Source organism: Lutra lutra, chromosome 15 (genome assembly GCF_902655055.1).
Source record: "Lutra lutra chromosome 15, mLutLut1.2, whole genome shotgun sequence".
NCBI lineage: Eukaryota > Metazoa > Chordata > Mammalia > Carnivora > Mustelidae > Lutra > Lutra lutra.
Genome location: NC_062292.1, coordinates 29,539,879 through 29,560,758, shown reverse-complemented (window position 1 = coordinate 29,560,758; position 20,880 = coordinate 29,539,879). Strand labels below are relative to the sequence as shown.

The window sequence follows — 20,880 nt, the reverse complement described above, 5'->3', positions numbered from 1 at the left end:
GATTTCTGGATGCCCACGGACCAGGATTTCAAGGACCAGCCCCCGGTGGCCCGGTTCAGGGGTGGTGGGAGCCAATCCCAGGGCCTCGGCCTGGCCCCAGCAGGTCCTTCGGCAAAGAGGACTCGGACAGCTTCTCAGGTTGTCCTAGGAATAGGCAGGTCTATAGAGACAGAAAGCGGAATTGTGGTTGCCTAGGGCTGATGGAAATGCTCTAAAATTGGGGCTCTGGCCAACTAGAAATCACCAGATCCTATACTTGAGACGGGGGAATTGTACAGCTTGTGAATCCTATCTTCTTTTTTATTTATTTATTTATTTATTTGACCGACAGTGATCACTAGTAGGCAGAGAGGCAGGCCAGGGGGATGGGGGCGGGAAGCAGGCTCCCTGCTGAGCAGAGAGCCCAGTGCAGTGCTTGATCCCAGGACCCTGAGATCATGACCTGAGCCGAAGGCAGAGGCTTAACCCACTGAGCCACCCAGGCACTCCATGAATCCTATCTTCTAAAGAGGTTTTTAAAATTACAGCTGAGATGTATGGCCTCATAACACCCCGTCTCACCAAGCCTCCGTGCTGGTCCCTGCACCCATGGGGACTGGAGACAGTAAGGGGTGGAGCCTCTGGAGCCCAGCACTGCATGGGGCGGCGGGGGTGGGGGGGCACTCATGAGGGTGGAGAGAAGCTTCCAGAGCCAAAGGCCCATTGGAGAACCAGAGAACCATGAGGCCATGGAGGGCAGCCCCCATACCTGGGGGCTGTGGAGAAGCCGCCCTGCATCCACATTTTTCCGATTCAAAGAATGAATTTCATAGCTCAGTAGATGAGCTTACAGATGAGGCTTGTCTTTTCTTTCTTGGTGTTCAGTACTTCCCTGTGCTTATATTCTTTTTTTTTAGGTCAGAAGTGCATGAGGTCTGGGGCATCTGGGGCATCGGTGAGGGTCTGACTCGATCTCAGCTTAGAGCTTGAGCTCAGGGTCATGAGTTCGAGCCCCACACTGAGCTCCGTGCTGGGTGTGGTGCTTACCTTAAAAAAAAGTACCTGATGTCTAGGGTGCAGTGGGAGACCAGGTGGGGATTCGGAGTCTCCAGCAGGGGGTCGAGGTGTGGCCGGGGGTCTCGGCGGCTGATGGACACTCCTTGCTTTTGCAGGAATCATGTGGCTGGAGATTCTCCTCACCTCCGTGCTGGGCTTTGTCATCTACTGGTTTGTCTCCCGGGACAAGGAGGAAACATTGCCTCTTGAAGATGGGTGGTGGGGGCCCGGGGCAAGGCCCGAAGCCGCGGAGGATGGCAGCATCCGCCCTTTCAAGGTAGAGACCTCCGAGGAGGAGATCCAGGTAAGGTAACTTCTGCAGGTGGGGCTGAGCAGGGGGGAGGACAGGGAGGCCCCTGCTGGGGCTCCCCCAAGGCTGGGACGGGCCAAAGAGCAGGTTTCCCTCCACTCTCCTCCCACTGGGCAGGTGCCCAGAGAGACATGTCCAGCCTGCCCCCTCTGCCCACCCGTCCCCTCTACTCCTTCCTCCTCGGGCAGGACCTCCATCCCCTGCCCAAGTTCCAGCCATGCCCAGGTGAGGGAGTGGTGCCAGCTGTCCCGGGCACATGCATCCAAGGAAACGGAAAGCCGCTGTGTCCTCCTCCTTTGCATCCAAGGAAGCCCTGGGAGTGAGCTGGCAGGAGAAGGCCAGCAGGTTCTAACCGGGGATCGGGCAGAGATCCTGAGTGAGAAGAAGCAAGGCTGTGGTGATGTCAGATGCTGTCAGGGTCAGCATCCGTTATGCGCCTGCTGTGGGGCGGGGGCTCGTGGTCCTGTGCAGTCCCCGCAGTGACCCTGTAGGCTGAAGACTGTCTACGGACGCAGGAATTGGAGCTCGGACAAAGCAGTGGGCTCCAGGTGACCAAGATAATAAGCAGGATTTGGGCTCGGGTCCGTCCAACCCCGGAGCATGTGCCCCTCCCCCACACGCTGGAGTCTGGGGTGCCGGGTGGGGTGGGCTGCTGGCCCAGGAGGGTGAGTGGGACCCAGGGCGGCCATGCCCATTCTTTTTTTTTTTTTTTTAAGATTTTATTTATTTATTTGACAGACAGAGATCACAATTAGGCAGAGAGGCAGGCAGAGAGAGAGGAGAAAGCAGGCTCCCCGCTGAGCAGAGAGCCCGATGCGGGACTCGATCCCAGGACTCTGGGATCATGACCCGAGCCGAAGGCAGAGGCTTTAACCCACCGAGCCACCCAGGCGCCCCAAGGCCCTGCCCATTCTTGCTTTCGTTCAGTGCATATTGGAGCACCTGCTGTATGCAGGTATGCTGCTGGGCTTCCCTAGAAGGGAGAAGTCCTGCCCGCCATTCACTCCCAGTCCCATAATCTAGAGAAGAAGTAGGCACAGAGGAAAAGGAACTGAGGGTTTACTAAGGGTACATGCCGTACGAAGTGCCAATAAAAAGTAAGATTTCGGTGAAAAGCAGAAACTGGGCTACACCCAAGCGAAAGCAGGCTGAAGCTCCTTGGGGGGGACCACCAATGCCTTGCTGTTCAGGACAGAGGCAGGGCCCCGAGGGCCACTGGGTTCTCAGACCCAGAGCTAAGACATCTGAAACCTGGGTGCTGGAGAGCTCAGGACACTGACCGAGAAGGTAACGGTTGGGAGGCCCCCTGAGCCGAGGTGGACGACGTCCTAGTCCGATGCTCGCCCAGCAGGCTTCCTGGTCTGTGTCTTGACCCCAGCGGAGTTACAGCATTTCCCAGTGCTGAGTCTCCGAGTCTGCAGACCACAGCCGTGGGACAACTCTGTCCTGCCGCCTGCTGATCCGGATAGCTTTTATGTGTCTCCATATGGCTGAAAACCATCCAGAAAAGAACACTGTCTCGAGACATGTGGAAATCACATGGCACGAGGGATTCCATGTCTGTAAATAAAGTTTTACCGAAACACAGCCGTGTCCGCTCGTCCGCGACTTGCCTGTGGCTTGGCTGCTTCCATGCTGCAAGGACAGAGTGGACCAGGGGCAGCTTCAAAAGCCTAAAATAGTTACTGGCTGGCCTCTGACCAAAAAAGGTTTGCTGGTCCCTGCGTAAGCCTAGATAAATGAAAGATGCATATCGTTCGTACGGTTAAAAATAGGGAAGAGTGAAGTAAAAAAAAAAAAGTAAAAAAAAAAATACTGAAGTCAAAGGTGAAGAACATAGGAGCGTCTGGGGGGCTCAGTCGGCTCAGTGGCCAACTCTTGGTTTCAGCTCGAGTCATGATCTGGGGGTCCTGGGATCAAGCCCTGCGCCCAGCTCCGCGCTCAGTGGGAAGTCGAGTTTCTCTCTCCCTCTGCCCCTCGCCCCCTTATCAACTCAGGCGCTCTCTCTCTCTCTCTCTCTCTCTCTCCCTAATAAATTAATTGTTTAACAAGTGAACAACATAGGCTTTGGGAACAGCCACTGTTGTGGGAAACAAGGAGATTTCTCCTGGGGTCAACCTGACTGGCCGGGACGCACATCTGTAGCGGGATGGGACGCAGCTTTGCCTCGACTGCTCTCGCTGCCTCATGGCTGTGCTCTGTCTTCCGGAAACAAACCTGCTTTGTGTTCTGCCCCCGACCCCTATCTCTCCCCGGCTCCTGTGTTTTGCTCCAGGACTTACACCGGAGGATTGACAGGGTCCGTTTGACCCCACCTTTGGAGGACGCGCGTTTCCATTTTGGCTTCAACTCCACGTACCTGAGGAAAGTCCTTTCCTACTGGCGGAATGACTTTGACTGGAGGAAGCAGGTGGAGATTCTCAACAGGTACCCCCACTTCAAGACTAGGATTGAAGGTACGTTTGCACGCCAGCCACTGGGGAGGGCAGTCTGTCGTGGGAGCGGCCTTCGTCCGTGCGGGACGTGATGCGGACCCCACTTAGAACCCAAATACCGGTCCTTCAGTGGATTTGTAGGGTCACCTTTCTGCTGGGCACAAAGATGCCAAATCCCCACCAATCTAGTGGGCATTCGAGCAAGACAGGAAAACACATAAATCATTTCAAAGCCAAAGTAACACAGAATCTGATGGAACAGCTGTGGAGAAGAGGGAGCGGAGGCCTGGGCCTGCCATGGCCGCGGGCAGCTCAGCCCCTCTTGAGGCCTCAGAGTCCGGGCTACTGTGTCCGCTCAGAGTGCTCGGCCCATCAGGCGAGGTCCTGTGGAAGATTGCCCTTTCTGTCTCCAGCCCTCCACCTCGCATCCCCCCTGGATGGCAGGTTATCCCACAACAGCTTCTCCTGGAGGGAAGGTGCCTCTCAGATAGTCTTGCCAAGGTCACCTCAAGATCACTTGAGCTGAGGGAACTGTTGCCTCAGTGGAAAAGGTTTTTCCCCACTTTGATGGAGAAATCGTTGAGACCCATCACGGTGCGAGGTTGAGGCGTGCAGCGTGATGGTTTGGCAGACGTCTGCTGTGAAGTGATCAGCACGGGAGGCTCTGCTAACATCCAGTTGCTCCTACAGATACGACACAAAGACAGAAAGCCCTTGTCTCCATGTGGCGAGAACTCAGGATTTTACTGTCCCTCCAACAGCAGGGTCTGCTACGAGACACCCTCTGGTGCTTCCTTCCCTTACATGTGGGGTTTGAACCCTCTGACCCCCCTCGTCCAGCTCTCTCACTCCCCCATAACCACATGTCTGATCTCTTTTCCTGAGTTTGTTTGTTGTTTTGTTTGAGATCCCACGTATCAGTGAGACCCTGCAGTGTTTGCCTTTCTCCATCTGGCTTATCTCACTTAGCGAGATGAAGGCATCATGTTGTCACGAGTGGTAGGGTTTCCTCGGTTTTTATGGCTGAATAATATTCCATTGTGCACACATGCACCACAATGTCTCTATCCATCCCTCCATCCGTAGACATGTCTTGGCTACTGTAAATAATGCTGCAGTGAACTTGGGGAGTGGATATCTCTTTGAATTAATATTGTGATTTTCCCCAGAACGGGATTGCTGGACCATATGGTCATTGTGTTTCATTTTTTGAGGACCGTCCATGCTGTAAATGGCTGCACCCATTTACAATCCCAGCAGCAGAGCACGAGGGTTCCTTTTCCTCTGCATCCTCGCCAACACTGGGTATCTCTCGTCTGTGTCTTTTGATCGTGGCCATTCTGACGGGTGGGAGGTAACATCTCGTTGTGGTTTTGATTGGCATTTCCCTTAGCATCTTCTCATGTGTCTGTTGGCCATCTGGGTGTCTTCTTTGGAGAAGCATCTATTCAGGTCCTTTGCCCATGGTTTAATTGGGTGGTTTTTCTGCTACTGAGCCGTATGAGTTCTCTCTGTATTTTGGAGATTAACCCGTTATCAAACACACGGTTTGCAGTTATTTTGTCCCATTCCACGGGTTGTCTTTTCACTCTGTGGATGTTTTTTTTTTTTTTTGCTCTGCAGAAGCTTTTGAGCTTGATGTTGTCCCACATGTTATTTTTTGCTTCAGTTGCTTGAACTTTAGGTATCACATCCGAGAAACCATCACCAGGACCCATGTCGGGGGAGCTTTGTGTCTGTGTTTCCTTCCAGGAATTCCGTGGTTTCAGGTCTTACATTTAAGTCTTTGATCCATGTCGGGTTAATTTTTGTGAGTGGTGTGAGGTAGGGGTCCAGCTCCATTGTTTCGCATGTGAATATCCAGTTATCCCGGCACCACTGATCAAGAGACCATCTTCTCTCCCATTCAGCATCCTTGTCAAAGACTAGTTGACTGTACATCCCTGGGTTTATTTCCAGGCTCTCAGTTCTGTTCCACTGGTCTGTTTGTCTGTTGGAAAAGCATATCTTAACCCCAGAAAGATTTAGAATCAAACAGAAATGTTGGGGCCCCTGGTTGGCTTGGTCGGTGAAGTATGTGACTCTTGATCCTGGGGTTGTGGGTTTGAGCCCCACACTGAGTGTAGGATGACTTAAGAATAAGATGTTTAAAAATAATACAATTTCAACAGTATGGAGAAAATAATATTTGTGAGTTGAACTCAAAGGCTTAATAGAGAGCTAGGTCTTGTAACTTTATTTTGTAACTTGAATAAGGTGAGGACTAATTTTAAATATAAATTGGTTGTTGCTGTGCCCCTTAGGGGACACTGATGTCTTCATCACGGGCCTCACAAGAGGACCTAAGCCATTTCCTCCATGCTGAAGTACATACAGATCCTTGTATGTGATTTCCAAAGGTTGCCTTTCGCACCACTACTGCCAGATGGCCTGGCTTCCTCACGGTGACTGGGATCACTGTGCAGCCCCAGCTCTTCCCCAGTCCTCTAGCCAGTGCTGACAGGCAGGCATCTCCTGGACCCAGGCATTCTGCTGGGCCGGAGGCCCCATGGCCAGGGAACGGGCTCCCTGCCTTCACTCAGGGGTGAAGCCTATGATCCCAGCACAGGGTGAGGGTTTCTGTGAGGGAGGAGGCTCTGGGAGCTTTGTGAGCCCAACATACCACCTGAAAGTGTGACAGAAGGCTTCCCGGAGGAGGTGGTGGCATGTAAGCTGAGACTGAAAGGATGAATAGGAATTTGCCACTTATGTGGGGAAGGTGGTCCAGGAGGAGGGAACAGCATGTTCAAAAACGCAGAGGCGAGTGGCACTAAAGGGCTGTTCCCTTCCTGGCAGCTGCAGGCTTGAGAAAGTCTTACCCCCCAGATATCATGGCACAGAGCAGTGCAAGCTCCACAGGGGCTAACTTCGGGCATCGAGTCATCCTGGACCGCAGCCCACTGTGACTGAACCCATGTGTGGGTCAGCCACTTCTCCTGGCTGGCAGCCTGACCCTGGCCCAGTGAGCTTTCGTGCTTCTCTTTCCCTGGGTCCCCAGCCTGCGTGGTCCAAGAAAGTCTCCCTCCTCCCTCCTCCCTCAGTCTGCTGCCATCCTCATTCATCCCTCAAGCTTACCCCTCTCTGGGGTCTTCTCTGCCCCTAACCTGTGTTCTGGGCTCTGCATTTGCTTCCCTGTCCTATGAGGAGGCCTGGGTCTCCCTCCGGAAATTAGTCTCTAGCCTCAGAGTCTGGGGGTGAGCAGGTGGGGCCTCCAGAGGGCTCAGGGCAGCCCAGACTGTCCCCGCCCCCCCAGAGGACAGCATTGGTGAGTCACTGGGAGGCCGAGGTTCAGGGCCCCAACTAGCTCAGCACTTTACCCTTCATCTCCAGCCCCTGTCCTGGCTCAGGCCCTGGTCCCTGACCCCATCCACTCATGTCCCCTTCACCACCCAGCAGGAGCCCAGATCCGGGGCCTGGGCACCCCTTAGCACCACAGACAAGCAAGGAAACCTGGGGGGCAGGGGGCTTGCTTCCTCCGCCAAGGAAAGCCCCCTGTAGGACAAATTAGGAAGTATGGGTTTTGAACATTTTTCTTCATTTTTAAAATTCAAATGTATGTATATATATATATGTGTGTGTGTGTGTGTGTGTGTTTATATTTATTTATTTATTTATTTTTAAAGATTTTATTTATTATTTGACAGAGGGAGACACAGCAAGAGAGGGAACACAAGCAGGGGGAGAGGGAGAGGGAGAAGCAGGCCTCCCACCAAGCAGGGAGCCCAACACGGGGCCCGACCCCAGGACCCCAGGATCATGAACTAAGCCAAAGGCAGACGCCTAATGACTGAGCCACCTAGGCACCCCTAAAATTCAAATATTTAAAATTTGAACAGTATACAAGGACACAGTGAATAGGCAGCCTCGGTCTCGCCCCTTCTCCCTCCCCAGTTCCCGCCCAGGACAGCTTCCGCTTCCCTCACACACGTGCTCATGTGCACACCTCCAGGACCACCCGTGCACACCAGCACACGTGTGTATGCGTGGGGCCGCCCAGCTGTGCATGCAGACGAGTTAAACATCCTCTCACATGGTGCAGTGTGTTCTGGAGGAGGAACGGTTACCTTCCAGAATGAACGCTAGAGCAGGCAGCCTGGAGGGACACAGACAAAAAGGCTCGGAAGTAGAGTGTAGGTAGGGTTCTGGTTTTGCTCAAAGAAAGTTATGATCTGTATTTCTTTAAAAAGTCTGAGCTGCGGCCGCCTGGGTGGTACTCTCTGTTGAGCATCCGACTCTTGGTTTCCGTTCAGGTCGTGATTTCTCAGGGTCATGAGATCAAGCCCCATGTCAGGCTCCACGCTCAGCCGGGAGCCCGCTGGGGATTCTCTCTCCCTCAGCCCCTCCCTCTGCTTGCTCATGGCTCTGTGTCTCTCTCAGATAAATAAATCTTGAAAAAAAAGTCTGAACTGCTACAATCCAGACAGTCTAAGGAGACATGACAATGGACCATAACGTGGGGTCCTGGATGGGATCCTGGAACAGGTAAAGGACGTTAGGTAAAAACTCAGGACATCGGACCCATAGTCCATTGTCTGTGGACACCAGCGTTATTCAGCCTTTAGAAAAGAAGGAAGCCCTGCCCTAGATGACCACATGCATGGACCTCAAGGACATTCTGTTGAGTGATATAATTCAGTCCTGCGAGGACACATACTGCACAATCCCACGGATGGGGGGAATCCCCAACTGTGACGCTCCTAGAGGCAGAGAAGAGGGTGGGGGGGCCGGGAGGCGGGGAGGTGGAGAGACGCTTGGTAATGGGCATAGAGTCTCAGTTATGCCAGAGTAAGTTCTAGACACCCACGGGCGCATCATGCATCGTGCTCGCAGTTGGCGGTGCTGGATGGCATGTGAACCAATTTGTGAGGAGGGATTAAATGTTCTTCCTGCCAGAAAATTTTAAAAATAAAAATGTTTCTAAAACTAAGGAAATCTGAATAAATGATGGATTTTAATGGAGTTATGAACGTATTAGTACTGGTTCGTTCCTTGTAACAAATGTACCAGGCTAACGTAAGCTGTTAATGACCAGGATTCGTGGTGTGGGTTCGTGGGAACTTCCTGTACGGCCTCACTGTTTTTCTATAAATGTGAAATTGTTCCATAAGGGTGCCTGGCTGTCTCCGTGGAGCCTGAGACTTCCTTTTTTTTTTTTTTTTTTTTTTTTTTTAAGTAGGCTCCATCCTGAGATCAAGACCTGAGCTGAAATCAAGAGTCAGATGCTTAACCGACTGAGCCACCCAGGCAGCCCGAACATGCTAATCTTGACCTTGGGGTCATGAGTTTGAACCCCACCCTTAAAAAAAAAAAAACCTGTTCCAAAATAACAAATTTACTTTTAGAAATTTGGAAAGACAACATAATGTTCTCTTCAGTTAGTGGTATTATGTGTGATTTTCCCCCTTTTGATTTATATGAATTTTCCATTTCTTACAGTAAACATGTATTGTTTATGTAATGAATTAGCAGTGGCCCAGAACGAGAGCTGGTCGTGGAGAGCTGGTCATGGTGCGGGGCCCCACAGGGGACAGCAGCGCAGGCTGTGTTTGCCTTTAATGCCCAGGCACTCTCCAGGTCACTTGCCTGGGAAGGGACCGCCCTCAGAGGGACTCCGGGGAGGGACTGGATTCACACACCCTTGGCCTGGATGTGTTCCTAATGCCCAGCACGCCACTCAACCTTAAAAAAAAGTCTCCACTTAAAAGAAGCTATGCTCTGAATTTATATCCCTTTTAGAAGTATTAGGAAGTTCAGAAAACACAAAAAATGAAAATAATTGGGGGCACCTGGGTGGGTCAGTCGTTAAGCAGCTGCCTTCGGCTCAAGTCATGATCTCGGGGTCCTGGGATTGAGCCCCCCGTCGGGTTCCCTGCTCAGTGAGGAGTCTGGTTCTCTCTCTGCCCCTACCACCCCCCTCTTGTGCTCGCTCTGCGCTCTCCATTGCTCAGAGGAAACTACTTTTTAGGTGTTTGTAGTCTATCCTTCCAGACTTTAAAATGTATATACATGTGAGTTCGTATACCACACACACGACAGCTTACAAAAATGAGATGTTTGAAAAAAAAAAAAAATGAGATGTTTGACTTGGTGATTCGCTTTTACCAATTGGCAGTGAGCTGTTTTACATGTTAAATAAAAATGTATTTACACTGTCATCTTAAACAGATGTATCATAATCCAGTGTAAACCTGTAATCTCTTTCAGCCTCTAGTGCTGGAGAGACAGGGTTTTTTTTCTCCCAATCTCTTTTTAAGATTTTATTTATTTGTCAGAGAAACAGAGAGAGAGAGAGCGAGCAAAAGTAGGGGGAGAGGCAGGCAGAGGGAGAAGCAGGCTCCCTGCAGAGCAAGGAGCCCGATGAGGGGCTTGATCCCAGGACCCTGAGATCATGACCTGAGCTGAAGACAGACGCTTAATGATGGAGCCACCCAGGTGCCCCTCAATCATTTTTTTTCCCCAAGGTTTTCTATTTAAGTGACCTTCACACCCAACACGGGGCTCGAACTTACAACCCTAAGATCAGGAGAGACATCTGCTCTACCAACTGAGCCGCCAGGCGCCCCTCCCCGAGTCTTCACAATATTAGGCAGCCTTGGCAAGTGCACAGCCGGCCAGCCCCAGGCAGGGCTCATGCTCCCATGTGTAAGGGCCATGGTCCCAGTCTGTACCTTGCAGGCGCCCCTGTGGCTGGAGCACCCAGTAGACACGCAGCTAGCGTGGGTGGCCGCTGTGCTCAGTACCATGGGGCGCTGCCCGAGCTCAGGGAAGCGGGGTACAGCGTGCAAACGGGGGGCCATGGCTGCAGCCTCCCCCATCCCCGTGGGCTGACTGTGCTCTGTCCCCCAGGGCTGGACATCCACTTCATCCACGTGAAGCCCCCCCAGCCGCCGTCTGGCTGCACCCCAAAGCCCTTGCTGATGGTGCACGGCTGGCCCGGCTCCTTCTACGAGTTTTATAAGATCATCCCGCTCCTGACTGACCCCAGGAGCCATGGGCTGAGTGAGGAGCATGTGTTTGAAGTCATCTGCCCTTCCATTCCTGGCTACGGCTTCTCGGAGGCATCCTCCAAAAAGGGTACGGAGTGCTACTGGGGCCTCTGAGGGTCAGGTCTTCCCACAGGCAGGGAGCCAGCAGGGACAGCTCCCTTTGGAGCCTGGGGGTAGGGCCCAGATGGCTAGCGCTCCTTTCTCGGGCTCTCCTGGGGGTGGGGGGTGGGGGATGGGCAGAGCAGCCTGTCCTCAGGGGCCAGCAATGGCCTCAGGGCCTGCACTCCTGTGCTCTCAGGGGCTCCCCGCACCGGTTCAGGGCCACCTTTGTGCTTCTTGCTGTTCCAGACCAGCCCTCGCAGAGCACAGGCCCCCAGAACCTCGCGGTGCCAGCCTGAGCCCACTGCACCTTGCTGTGTGGCCGTCCATTCACTGACCCTCTCTCCCACCAGAGGCCGGGCACACACCAGTGGCCAGGCCGCCATGGGGCCCCAGTACTCTTTCTCCCCTTCTGTGAGCTGCTGTTACCTCAGCCTGCGGCAAGGGTTGTGGGGGGGATGAATTTCCTGGGAGCCCAGCGAGTGACCCCTCTGTGACTCTGTTCTCTCCCCTCCAAACCAGGCTTGAACTCTGTGGCCACGGCCAGGATCTTTTACAAGCTGATGCTGCGGCTGGGCTTCCGGGAATTCTACATTCAGGGCGGGGACTGGGGGGCCCTGATCTGTACCAACATGGCCCAGATGGTGCCCAGGTGAGGATCCCTGTCATGGGGAGGTTACCATCCGGGCAGGGGGTCCACCTGGGCACACCTTCTGAGCCTTGGTGCGTGCTCGCCGGGGCTCACCCAGGCATGGTGTCTGTGGGCCTGGGAGAGGGGAGTGAGGGCCCCCCGTCACCCTGCTGGGCCTGGGGTACCTTGATGTGGATTCTGTCCTGGGAGTCACGGGGGTTGGGAACTCTGGGCCAGGTGCCCCGGCAGAGGGGGCAGGTAGAGGAGGAGAAAGTCAGGCAGTGGAACTTTCTGGAGGACCAAGCCCCGGAGGAGACCAGAACGTTCTAGAAACTCTGTCTTTTCCTCCCCATCATGGGGCTGACCAAGAGGGGCAGGTTCCAAGAGGGCTGGCACCGCAGCCAGAGGGCTCATCTCCCCTCCCCCAGCCCTGCGCCAGCCTCACCCAGACCCTCCCTCTGCCCTCAGCCACGTGAAAGGCCTGCACTTGAACATGGCTTTCATTGTAAATCCTGGCATCCTGACCCTTCTTCTGGGACGGCGTTTCCCGCGGCTTTTCGGCTACACACAGAGGGATATGGAGCTGCTGTTCCCCTTCAGGGAGAAGGTTTTCTACAGCTTGCTGAGGGAGAGTGGTTACATGCATATCCAGTGTACCAAGCCCGACACTGTGGGTGAGTGCGTGCTTCCGGCCAGGGGGCCTCACCCAACCCCGTGACGCTGCTGGGGTTGGGCAGAATCCTCCCGGAGGGACCCGAGCTTGTTCTCGGGCTGCAGTGCTGGGCAGAGGTCAGGTGAGGCAGACACCTGCTGGAGCGGACTCGGTGGGCCCCGGGGTCTGGACCCCTGAGCCCTGCACCCTGAGGCTAAGTCCTGGCAGCCCCAGGACTCTGGGGGTTGGAGGGGGTCAGGATGCATTTGGAACTGTTCCCCTAATTTGGACTTTGAGGCTGTTTCTTACTTTTTTTTTTTTGTTTGTTTCTTACTTTTTAAGAATCAGAGCATATAAACTAAAAAACCCCATTTTTTTTTTTAGTTTTTTTTATTTAAGTAATCTCTGTACTCAACATGGGGTGAAACTCACAACCCTCAGATCAAGAGTTGCATGCTCTTCGGACCAAGCCAGCCAGGCACCCCAAAACCCTATCTGGGTCTCCCCAAACGTGGGAAGCTGCCCGTGCCATGGAGAGACCCAGGAGCAGTGGGGACAGCATTACCCCTTTTTCTCAGATGAGCGTTCCAAGGCCGAGGGTTGAGTAGATAGGGGGTGCATGAGTGCCCCAGGAGCAAGGGCAGCACTGTGCCCCAACACAGGGCCCTGACCGCTAGCTGGTCCCAGGCCCGAGTCAGTCCCTCCCTTGCTTCTCCCCATCCCAGGCTGCGCTCTGAACGACTCCCCCGTGGGCCTTGCTGCCTATATCCTGGAGAAGTTTTCTACCTGGACCAACCTGGAGTTTCAAGACCTGGAGGATGGAGGCCTGGAAAGGTGAGACCCTGCTGTCTAGCCGCCAGCCGGCATGTCCTACCTACGGCTGGGTACCCCTCGGACCCTCGCCCTGGTGAATACGGCCCCAGTTCCTCTGGATGAGCGAGCAGAGGCACAGAGAGGCCTAGCGACTCTCTCCAAGCCTCATAGTAGAGCGGTCAGGAACGGGATACAGGGCTGGAGAATGTCTATGGTCCATTTGCTAAACAGTCCCCTCCTGGGATCAGTGGGTCCAGAGGGCAGCAAGCCCCCTTTATTGCCAAGAGGTGTGAACAGCCAGGGACCCCCTCCCTCCAGAGCCCACGAGAGCCCAGCGTCGCCACCTGACCGTGTGCCCCAGGGAAGCCAGGCCTGGAGACAGCTGCAGGGAGCCTAGGAGTACGTGACTTCCAGGCCTCTGGCCTGACTCGGGCTCCATCAAGGTCAGCCCTGACTCAGCTTCTCCAGCACCCATCTCTCTCTTCATTGCTGTGGGGGTACACAGAGCACCAGACACAGTGCTGGGGTGGGAGTAGGGTGAGCTGGGGCTGGCTCCCACCTGGGACAGGGGACCGTGTCTAGGCAGTGCTCTAGCCCCAGCACCTAGAAGGAAGCTTGAGCTCGACAAACACGCACTGGACGAATGAGCCCTGGCTGTGCGAGTCCAGAGAAAGGAGGATCTGCTCCGTCTCTGGGGCAGGGAGGGGAAATGACTGGGAGAATCTATTTGATTGGGACCTTGAAGGGTGAGTGGGAGTTTGCTGGTGAAAAGGATGGAGGAGAGTTGAGGCAGAGAGAAGAGCAGAAGCTAAGGTGGGAGGGATAGAAATGCGAGGTGCTCTTGGAAAGACTGACTTTGTCAAGGATAGAGGCAGGTATGCAGGGGCCACACCATGAGCCCAAGCATGAGCCCTCATGGTGGGATCCATTCCCTGCCCCACGCTGGGCAGGGCCTGACGGCGCAGGGGTTCTATCAGCATGTCCTTGGCAAGGAATGGCAGGACAGCCAGGGCTCAGTGAGGGGTCAGGGGGAGCAGGGACAGCCAGGGCTCATTGGGGGGTCAGGAGGAGCAGGGACAGCCAGGGCTCAGTGGGAGTGGGGGGAGGCAGCAGCAGAAGGAGCAGTTTCTAGCTCCCCACCAGGCTGCAGGGACGCCCTTCATCAAGCAGGAACTAGGGAATGAGGAGGGGAGCCTTGGAGCGTCTGTGCCCATTTGGATGGTGGAAGTGTGCACGTGGATTTGGATACAGACACACGTGAGTGTGCGTGTGTGGGAGCACTTGCATCTGTGAACATGTGTGTCCACCAGGGGCTCGGCAGAGATGCGGGCTGCTTCAGGTGTGGACTTGCTGAGTGGGAGGTGCCTGCTTGGTTAGGGACTGAGATGGGTGATCCGGAGCCCCAGGGAGGGGTCCAGGGGAGGAAATTACTTTCTCTGTGCTCCGGGGGGAATGAGCAGGCTGGGCAAGCAATACCTGGGGGCGGGGGGAGGACAGAATCTGGTGGGAAGCCCCTACCTGGACAGGGGTTGGCAAGTGTGGGTTGACAGTTGCAGGGATGCAGAGAGGGGGGCAGAGGAGAGACAGGAAGGCAGGCCTGGGTGGTATGGACGCCAGACTGGGCAGGGGAGGCAGAGTGGCCCAGGAGGAGGCCAGTGAAGGGATGAGCATGGGAGGCGGAGCTCTCCAAAGCCCCCAGATCTGGAATCGAGCAGGGAAGGCATGAGGGGAGCTGCTCCACAGAGCTGGTGTCCCCTGGGGTTTGTGGACCATCAGGTGGGTCTGGGTGCCAGAAGGCACGGGGCTGATGGCATTGAAGGGGTATCATAGCAGGGGGGGCAAGGTGTGAAGCTAGTGGATCTGAGCGCATTGGGGGACTCTTCTGGGAGGGAAGGCTGGAGGCTGAGGGGGCAGAAGATGAGTAGGGGGAGGGCATTCGGGGGCAGAGGTGGTGGGCACCAGCACCTGGACAGGGGAGGCCATGGAGGGCTCCTGGGGTCTTTGGACACAGGGTAGCATGAGGGGACCCAGCAAGAGCAGGACAGAGCCCGGGTGGCATGTGGGGTTTCAGGTTTCCACGTGCCCCCACAGTAAGAACCAGATGGCTCTTTCCTCTGCACGCGTGGAGCCCCACACCCTGAGTGGGTTCCCATGCTGGGCGGGGAGGTCCAAGCCTGCCTGGCCTCAGGGATAATATGCACCTGCCTGGGGCGTCTGAGCAGGAGGCAGGACCCTGGGTGGGGGTCCCCAGGGCTCACAGCCTGAAGGCCATGCCAGGCTCTGAGGGGCCTCCCGGGGCTGCTTCTGCAGGAAGTTCTCCCTGGATGACCTGCTGACCAATGTCATGCTCTACTGGACAACGGGCACCATCGCCTCCTCCCAGCGCTTCTATAAGGAGAACCTGGGCCAGGGCTTCATGGCCAACAAGCACAACCGGTGAGTGTGGCCGATCCCGCAGCAGGTGCCTGCTGACGGGCCTCCAGGGGCGGGAGCAGTCAGACCACCAGCTCTCCACCCCCTGAGAGGCTTGACCCCCAGGGAGGGTCTTTGATAGCCAGACTTTGCAGCACAGCTGGCCCTTCCACAGAAGGAGGCTCCAGTGGGTTGGAATTGAAGAGAGTGTTTATAACCCTGGGTCTGTCCTTTCCGGCTCCCTGTGGGTGGGCAAACAGACCCCCACTCCCCCGTCCCTGCTGCAGGGGACAGAAGGGGACCAGGATGCCACCTTGCCTCTCAGTGGGATCTCTGTCCTTCTAGGATCAAGGTCCACGTGCCCACAGGCTTTGCTGCCTTCCCTTGTGAGTTAATGCATGTGCCAGAAAAGTGGGTGAAGTTCAAGTATCCGAAACTCATCTCCTATTCCTACATGGCCCGCGGAGGCCACTTTGCCGCCTTTGAGGAGCCAGAGCTGCTAGCCCGGGACATCTGCAAATTCGTGGGGCTGCTGGAGCAGCGCTGATGCCCGTGGGGCTGGCTGTCACCCGCAGGCTCCCCGGCCGACAGCTGTCCTCCCTGCCCCAGGGCCCTCCCAAGGAGCAGGGAGACCCCCCCTCTTCTCTTTGCAATGATGTACGCCCCACACCTGTCCCCCGCCCCTGCTGGCCCCCTGCTCACTGCCCCCCTCCAGTGCTCCCACACGCATGTCAGTGATGATAAATGATTCTATTCCTAAGAATGGCTGGAAGCAGGTGACATGGGCACACCCGTCCCAAATGGGGAGCCGTCCCAGTACATCTGGCAGGTTGGGTCTGGGTTGGGGGGGGGGTCCCACTGGGAAGGGCAGAACAGGCCCGGGGTGGGGGGGGGCACCGGGACGCTCCACCCCCTCCTCATGTCCCTGGCTGCCCAGAGCATGGGGCTGCTGTGGCGAGGTGGGGGTGTGGCAGGGGGCCTGGGCCACCACCCACCTGGTCCCTGTGCCTCTGGCACCCCCTGGAGGCAGTGGGAGGCTGCCAGTCCCCATCCCCACAGGGAGAAAAAGGAAGGGGCCACCTGTCCTTCCAGCCAGGGTTGCAGCCCACCCAACCCGGCCTGGCCCACTGCCGCCTGTTCCCACAGCAGCTCCCAGATCAGAGGGGGAGGGCTGGACACCAGCCATCGTCTGGAACCCCTCTCCAGCTGGGATCCGCTGCAGGCTTTTTGGTTATTGGCTAGTTGAGGGGTCTTCTGGGGCTGGGCAAGTCGCATGTCCTCCCTCGTACCAGATTCCATCACCACAGCAATGGGGCTGTGGGTGCACAATTCCAATACGGGATTCTGCCCAAAATCCCCAGGGACGGCATCCCAGCTACAGAGCTGGACATTTGTGCAGGAGGGGGACCTGGAAATGAGCCGGGCTCTGAGCTGCTCAGCTCCCGTCCCCTTTGCCATGGCCAGAAAGGCCAGCGCTCACCACCCAATGGCAGTCCCAGCCTGCCCCCTTGGCCAAAGGCAAGAACACCTTTCTGGTTCCATCGCTTAAGAGCAGCTGTGCTTAAAGCCGGTGGGAAGTCATCCTGGGCTCGGCTGGGGCCTGAGTCAAGCCACCTTCCCGCCTGGGTCTCCTCTCCTGGCTCCGAGCCTGGCCCAGCAGCCCTCAGGCCTCTTGGTAGGTAGATATGCTGCTGTCACTGTCCCCGGGGCCCTGGGACAGTCTCGCTGATGCTGTGGATGGCACCATAGGTCTGCTGCTGCTGCGGGGACAGGGCTGTTCTCTCTGAGGACAGGCCACTCAGAATCCGGGGCACGTAGGGCTGCCAGCAAACGGGGGAGGAGGGACTGAGTGCTTGGAGCAGGGGGTGCAGGGGGAGCCGAGAATGAGACTCCAAACCCGTTCCTCCCCTGCTTCCTGCTGTGAGGCCCCAGAGCCCAGTGAAGAAGGGGACTCAGGCCCTCCACCTGTTCTGCCTCCTCCCCTGTCTGCAGGGGCAGGTGACCTCCAGGAATGCATCTTTCTGAGAACTCTCTCTCCACTGGGGCTGGTCTGAGGACAGACACACAGCCACAGGAGCACCTGGCCCAGGGAAGGCAGGGGCAGGAGAGAAGGCTGCTCTACCCTGGGTCTCTGGCAGGGACCCTGGGGGCCTCCCACGGCAGGCACTGGGGCCACCCCGTTTCCTGCACACTTGCGCAGCCACAGGCCTCTACCACACTGCCCTGGGAGAGGCCTGAGCGCAGGGGGCATGAAACCTGCAGAGAAGGAACCAGGGCCTGAAACCGGAACCAGGGGGTGGGGCGGCATCTTGGCCAAATGTGGCTTCACGGGTATCAGTGATCACTTCTGGAATGTGGCTTTACCAGTGCTCGTGAAGCATCCCATGGGACTAGGGATTCCTTCTGGAACCGTGGCTGCCACATGATCGAGGCACTTTTGTGCCCCCCCCCGCCCCGCCCCAGGGAGCCCCCCAGGCTGGTGGCTGGGGAAGAAGGAGAACTTACCGTGAAGGCTGCTGGCCTGGGGGCATCTGCCTCACTTCCTCTGTCACTGCCCAAGTCCTCCGTCTGCGGATGACAGCAAAAACTCACCATGATCAACAAAACCCATCTCCCTGAACCAGGAGCCTCGGAACAAACCGACCGTTACCACCTGGGATGACAGTACTGGCGGGCACCAAGCTCCCTGCTGCCGGTGGGGGGAGCGGGCCGCGCCGGGGTTGGGGGGAGGGGAGGGAAGCCACACATCGCACTCACCCGTGCCTTCCCCATGGATAAACAACATGGACAAGACTGCCAACAGGCTGGGCTGTGACAAGGTGGGGACCGCCCCCACCACCCACGTCCCCGTGGAACCCCTTACCCTGTAGTTCAGAGGGCTGAGGTGCTTGAAACATCCAAAGCAGGTGTAGGCCACACAGACCAAGACGGTGAGCAGCACGACCAGGAGTGTAAACAGGGTGAGGGGGGCCCTCAGACCTGGGGACAAAGGGACGTCAGCCATGCTGAGGGGGGAGAGGGGCCGCAGCTGATGCAGCAACCACGTGGGAACTCTCCCGAGGCCAGGAGGGTGTCATCTAGCCAGGAGCAGCCGGCGGGGGACCCGCTGAATGGCTGGCCTCATCCCTGGTCAGATTTCAGGAGCTGGGACCCCAAGCCCTGCTTCCTTGCTGGGCCGGCTCCCTGGCAGCTCCATGCCCTGGGCTAGGTGGGATGGAGGCCCCCTCACCCGATCAGGGCTCGGTCACAATCCTTCTGCCTTTTTCATCGGCTGAGAGTGTCCACTTCTCCTCCCATGGGCCCCCACTTCTGCACTGTGCTGATGACCTGGGTCCACCCGCGCCCCAAACAGCAGCCTACACCGGCTTGCCCTCTCTGGTTCAGACCTTCTCTGTAAGGTTTCTCCACTGACTTGGGGTCCCCGGGGTCCCCTGGGCTCCGGCCAGCTCTGGCCCTGCTGCCCCCACCAGCCCTTGCCCGGGACCCATGTTCCAATAGGGCACCCCAGTGAGGAATCTGACCAGCCGGTGTGCACGCAGCACCGTGAGCCCCCCTCCCCTCCCCCCGCAGCCCGCCCTGGTCAGAAGGGCCCCTCACCCAGGCGCAGGAAGGAGAAGAAACAGAGCCAGAAGAGGCACAGGATGGGCGCAGCCAGAGCCTGGTTCACAGCTGCCAGGTGGATCCTCTTCTCTAGCTTGGCCGGGAGGTAGGCAAAGTAGAGGTTGTGCCGGTCCACCATGTGCTTGAGCAGGATGTAGATGAGGCCTGCGGAGGTGGGGCTGTGAGCAGCAGACCCAGCTGGGCCACCCCAGCCACGGCCCACCACCTCCTGCTTCCCGGGACTGGCTCCGCAGCCTGCCCATTTGGAACCCAAGTATTATGTCTAATGTATAAATATATACATATTTTGGTGCCGAAACCTGGGAACCTGATGTTTACTTTAGTGGCAAGACCTTGGTCTCCAAGGTCAAACGGTCCCCAGTCCAAATCCAGGTCTGCTCCTCACTCCGTCCCACTTCATCGCTGGGTTTCATCAGTGAAAGGGGGACAGAAACCACACCTGCCTCGCAGCCCATGTGGCACGTGGCGGCGAGATCCTGGTGGCATGCAGCGGTGCGGGCCTGGCTGAGTGCCGGCGGTCCACTACAGAGCCGTTCTGACGGAGGGTGACCCAGCACCCCACCCCCAGCCACTCACCGAAGGGTGCGATGATGGGGCAGGTGATGCTGTAGGCCATGATGACCGTGAAGACACACAGCACCCATGCGTACATGGCGCCAAACTCGTACTGGAAGGCCTGGGTCTGGGTGGAGGGGCGAGGAGCTCAGTCCGGGCTGCTGGGGGACAGCGCGGGGACAACTTCCGAAGCAGGAGGCGCACGGCTACTCCCACCTCTTGGGGTCCCTTCTGCCCTCCGCAAAACCCCAGCCTTGCTGGGCTCCCACCCAGGCCACCCAGGGCCACGAGGATTCGCAGGCCTTTCGTGTGTCTCTCATTCTGATCAGGGGTGCTCAGGACAGAGAGACAGTGACCCCCAACCCGCAGACTTCAGGGTCAGGCCCCCCATGGAGCCACACAGCATGGCACGGAGGCTGGGGTCCTGGGGGCAGTCTACATCCAGGCCCCGCCCGCTGCGCCCCCGTACCTGCTTGACATTCCTGCGGTCGGCTGCGGTCTTGGCCATGAACATGCGGAAGGTGTAGAGCACCAGGCCTGGCAGCCGGAGCAGCTCCATCCCGTTGCCAATGAAGGCCGAGGCGATGACGTAGTTCACAAAGAAGGCACCCTGGTCAGGCAGGAAGACACACCTGCAGGGCCGCCGGTGGGTGGGGGGTGAGCCGAGGCCGGGAGCCTCTCTCCCACCACGGAAGGAGCCTCCAGGGCTCATTATTCCTCCCTCCCCAAGTGGCTCCATTGTCAGGAATAAGTCTCAAAGAACAAACAAGATGGCCACTAATGGAGTTCCGCCCTCAGAGATGACCCACATTTAGGCACAGTTGGGACAGAGTGGATCCCCTCCCCCCGGTGCCCACCGAAGGCTCTGCCCGGGCTAGGAGGGGTGCTGGGGAGGTGCCGGGCCCCGAGGCCTCTGGAGGAGAGGACTGTCCCAGAGTGTGCTCTGGACCACCCCCACCCCCCCACCGCCCCAGCCGAGCCCCCGGGGGATGTGTCCCAGGGACGGTGGCTCCCAAATGCGGCACGGCCGACACCTACTCCAGCCTGATGTAGCCTTCTGAGGAAGTTTTGTCAAAGAGCCACCGGAAGAAAAAGTCCAGACTGGGGGGAAAAAAAACAAGTGCCATGAGAATTTCTGTCCAGCGCTCGCTGAGCTCACCAGGCGTTTTCACATTTTTCTGCTCAAAGCGTCAGGCAGGACCTCCAGGTCCATGTTCCTTGCCTAAGACGCCACTTAACTGCAGGGTAACCGGTCAGGCTGCTCTCCCAGCAACTCCCTCCATTAAAACAGA

The 20,880-nt window shown here is 56.9% G+C and overlaps 2 protein-coding genes across 8 annotated transcripts in view; one reads left to right on the top strand and one right to left on the bottom strand.

Moving 5' to 3' along the window:
- EPHX1 (epoxide hydrolase 1) overlaps positions 1 to 16,172 on the top strand; it is a 34,560-nt gene extending 18,388 nt beyond the window's left edge. For all 4 annotated transcript variants that reach the window (XM_047704908.1, XM_047704905.1, XM_047704906.1 and 1 more), the window contains exons 2-9: positions 1,152 to 1,339; positions 3,621 to 3,801; positions 10,666 to 10,893; positions 11,427 to 11,556; positions 12,004 to 12,209; positions 12,913 to 13,021; positions 15,311 to 15,436; positions 15,758 to 16,172. In XM_047704908.1, coding sequence (XP_047560864.1) covers positions 1,157 to 1,339; positions 3,621 to 3,801; positions 10,666 to 10,893; positions 11,427 to 11,556; positions 12,004 to 12,209; positions 12,913 to 13,021; positions 15,311 to 15,436; positions 15,758 to 15,959 — 1,365 coding nt within the window. In that variant the 5' untranslated portion in view covers positions 1,152 to 1,156 and the 3' untranslated portion in view covers positions 15,960 to 16,172. The remainder of the gene's footprint in view (positions 1 to 1,151; positions 1,340 to 3,620; positions 3,802 to 10,665; positions 10,894 to 11,426; positions 11,557 to 12,003; positions 12,210 to 12,912; positions 13,022 to 15,310; positions 15,437 to 15,757) is intronic.
- Positions 12,753 to 20,880, bottom strand: part of TMEM63A (transmembrane protein 63A) — a 29,793-nt gene continuing 21,665 nt past the window's right edge. For all 4 annotated transcript variants that reach the window (XM_047704901.1, XM_047704902.1, XM_047704903.1 and 1 more), the window contains 7 exons: positions 20,627 to 20,689; positions 20,058 to 20,220; positions 19,610 to 19,715; positions 19,010 to 19,177; positions 18,276 to 18,391; positions 17,918 to 17,980; positions 12,753 to 17,232 (listed from right to left, as the gene is read on the bottom strand). In XM_047704901.1, the coding sequence (XP_047560857.1) occupies positions 17,107 to 17,232; positions 17,918 to 17,980; positions 18,276 to 18,391; positions 19,010 to 19,177; positions 19,610 to 19,715; positions 20,058 to 20,220; positions 20,627 to 20,689 (805 nt within the window). In that variant the 3' untranslated portion in view covers positions 12,753 to 17,106. The remainder of the gene's footprint in view (positions 17,233 to 17,917; positions 17,981 to 18,275; positions 18,392 to 19,009; positions 19,178 to 19,609; positions 19,716 to 20,057; positions 20,221 to 20,626; positions 20,690 to 20,880) is intronic.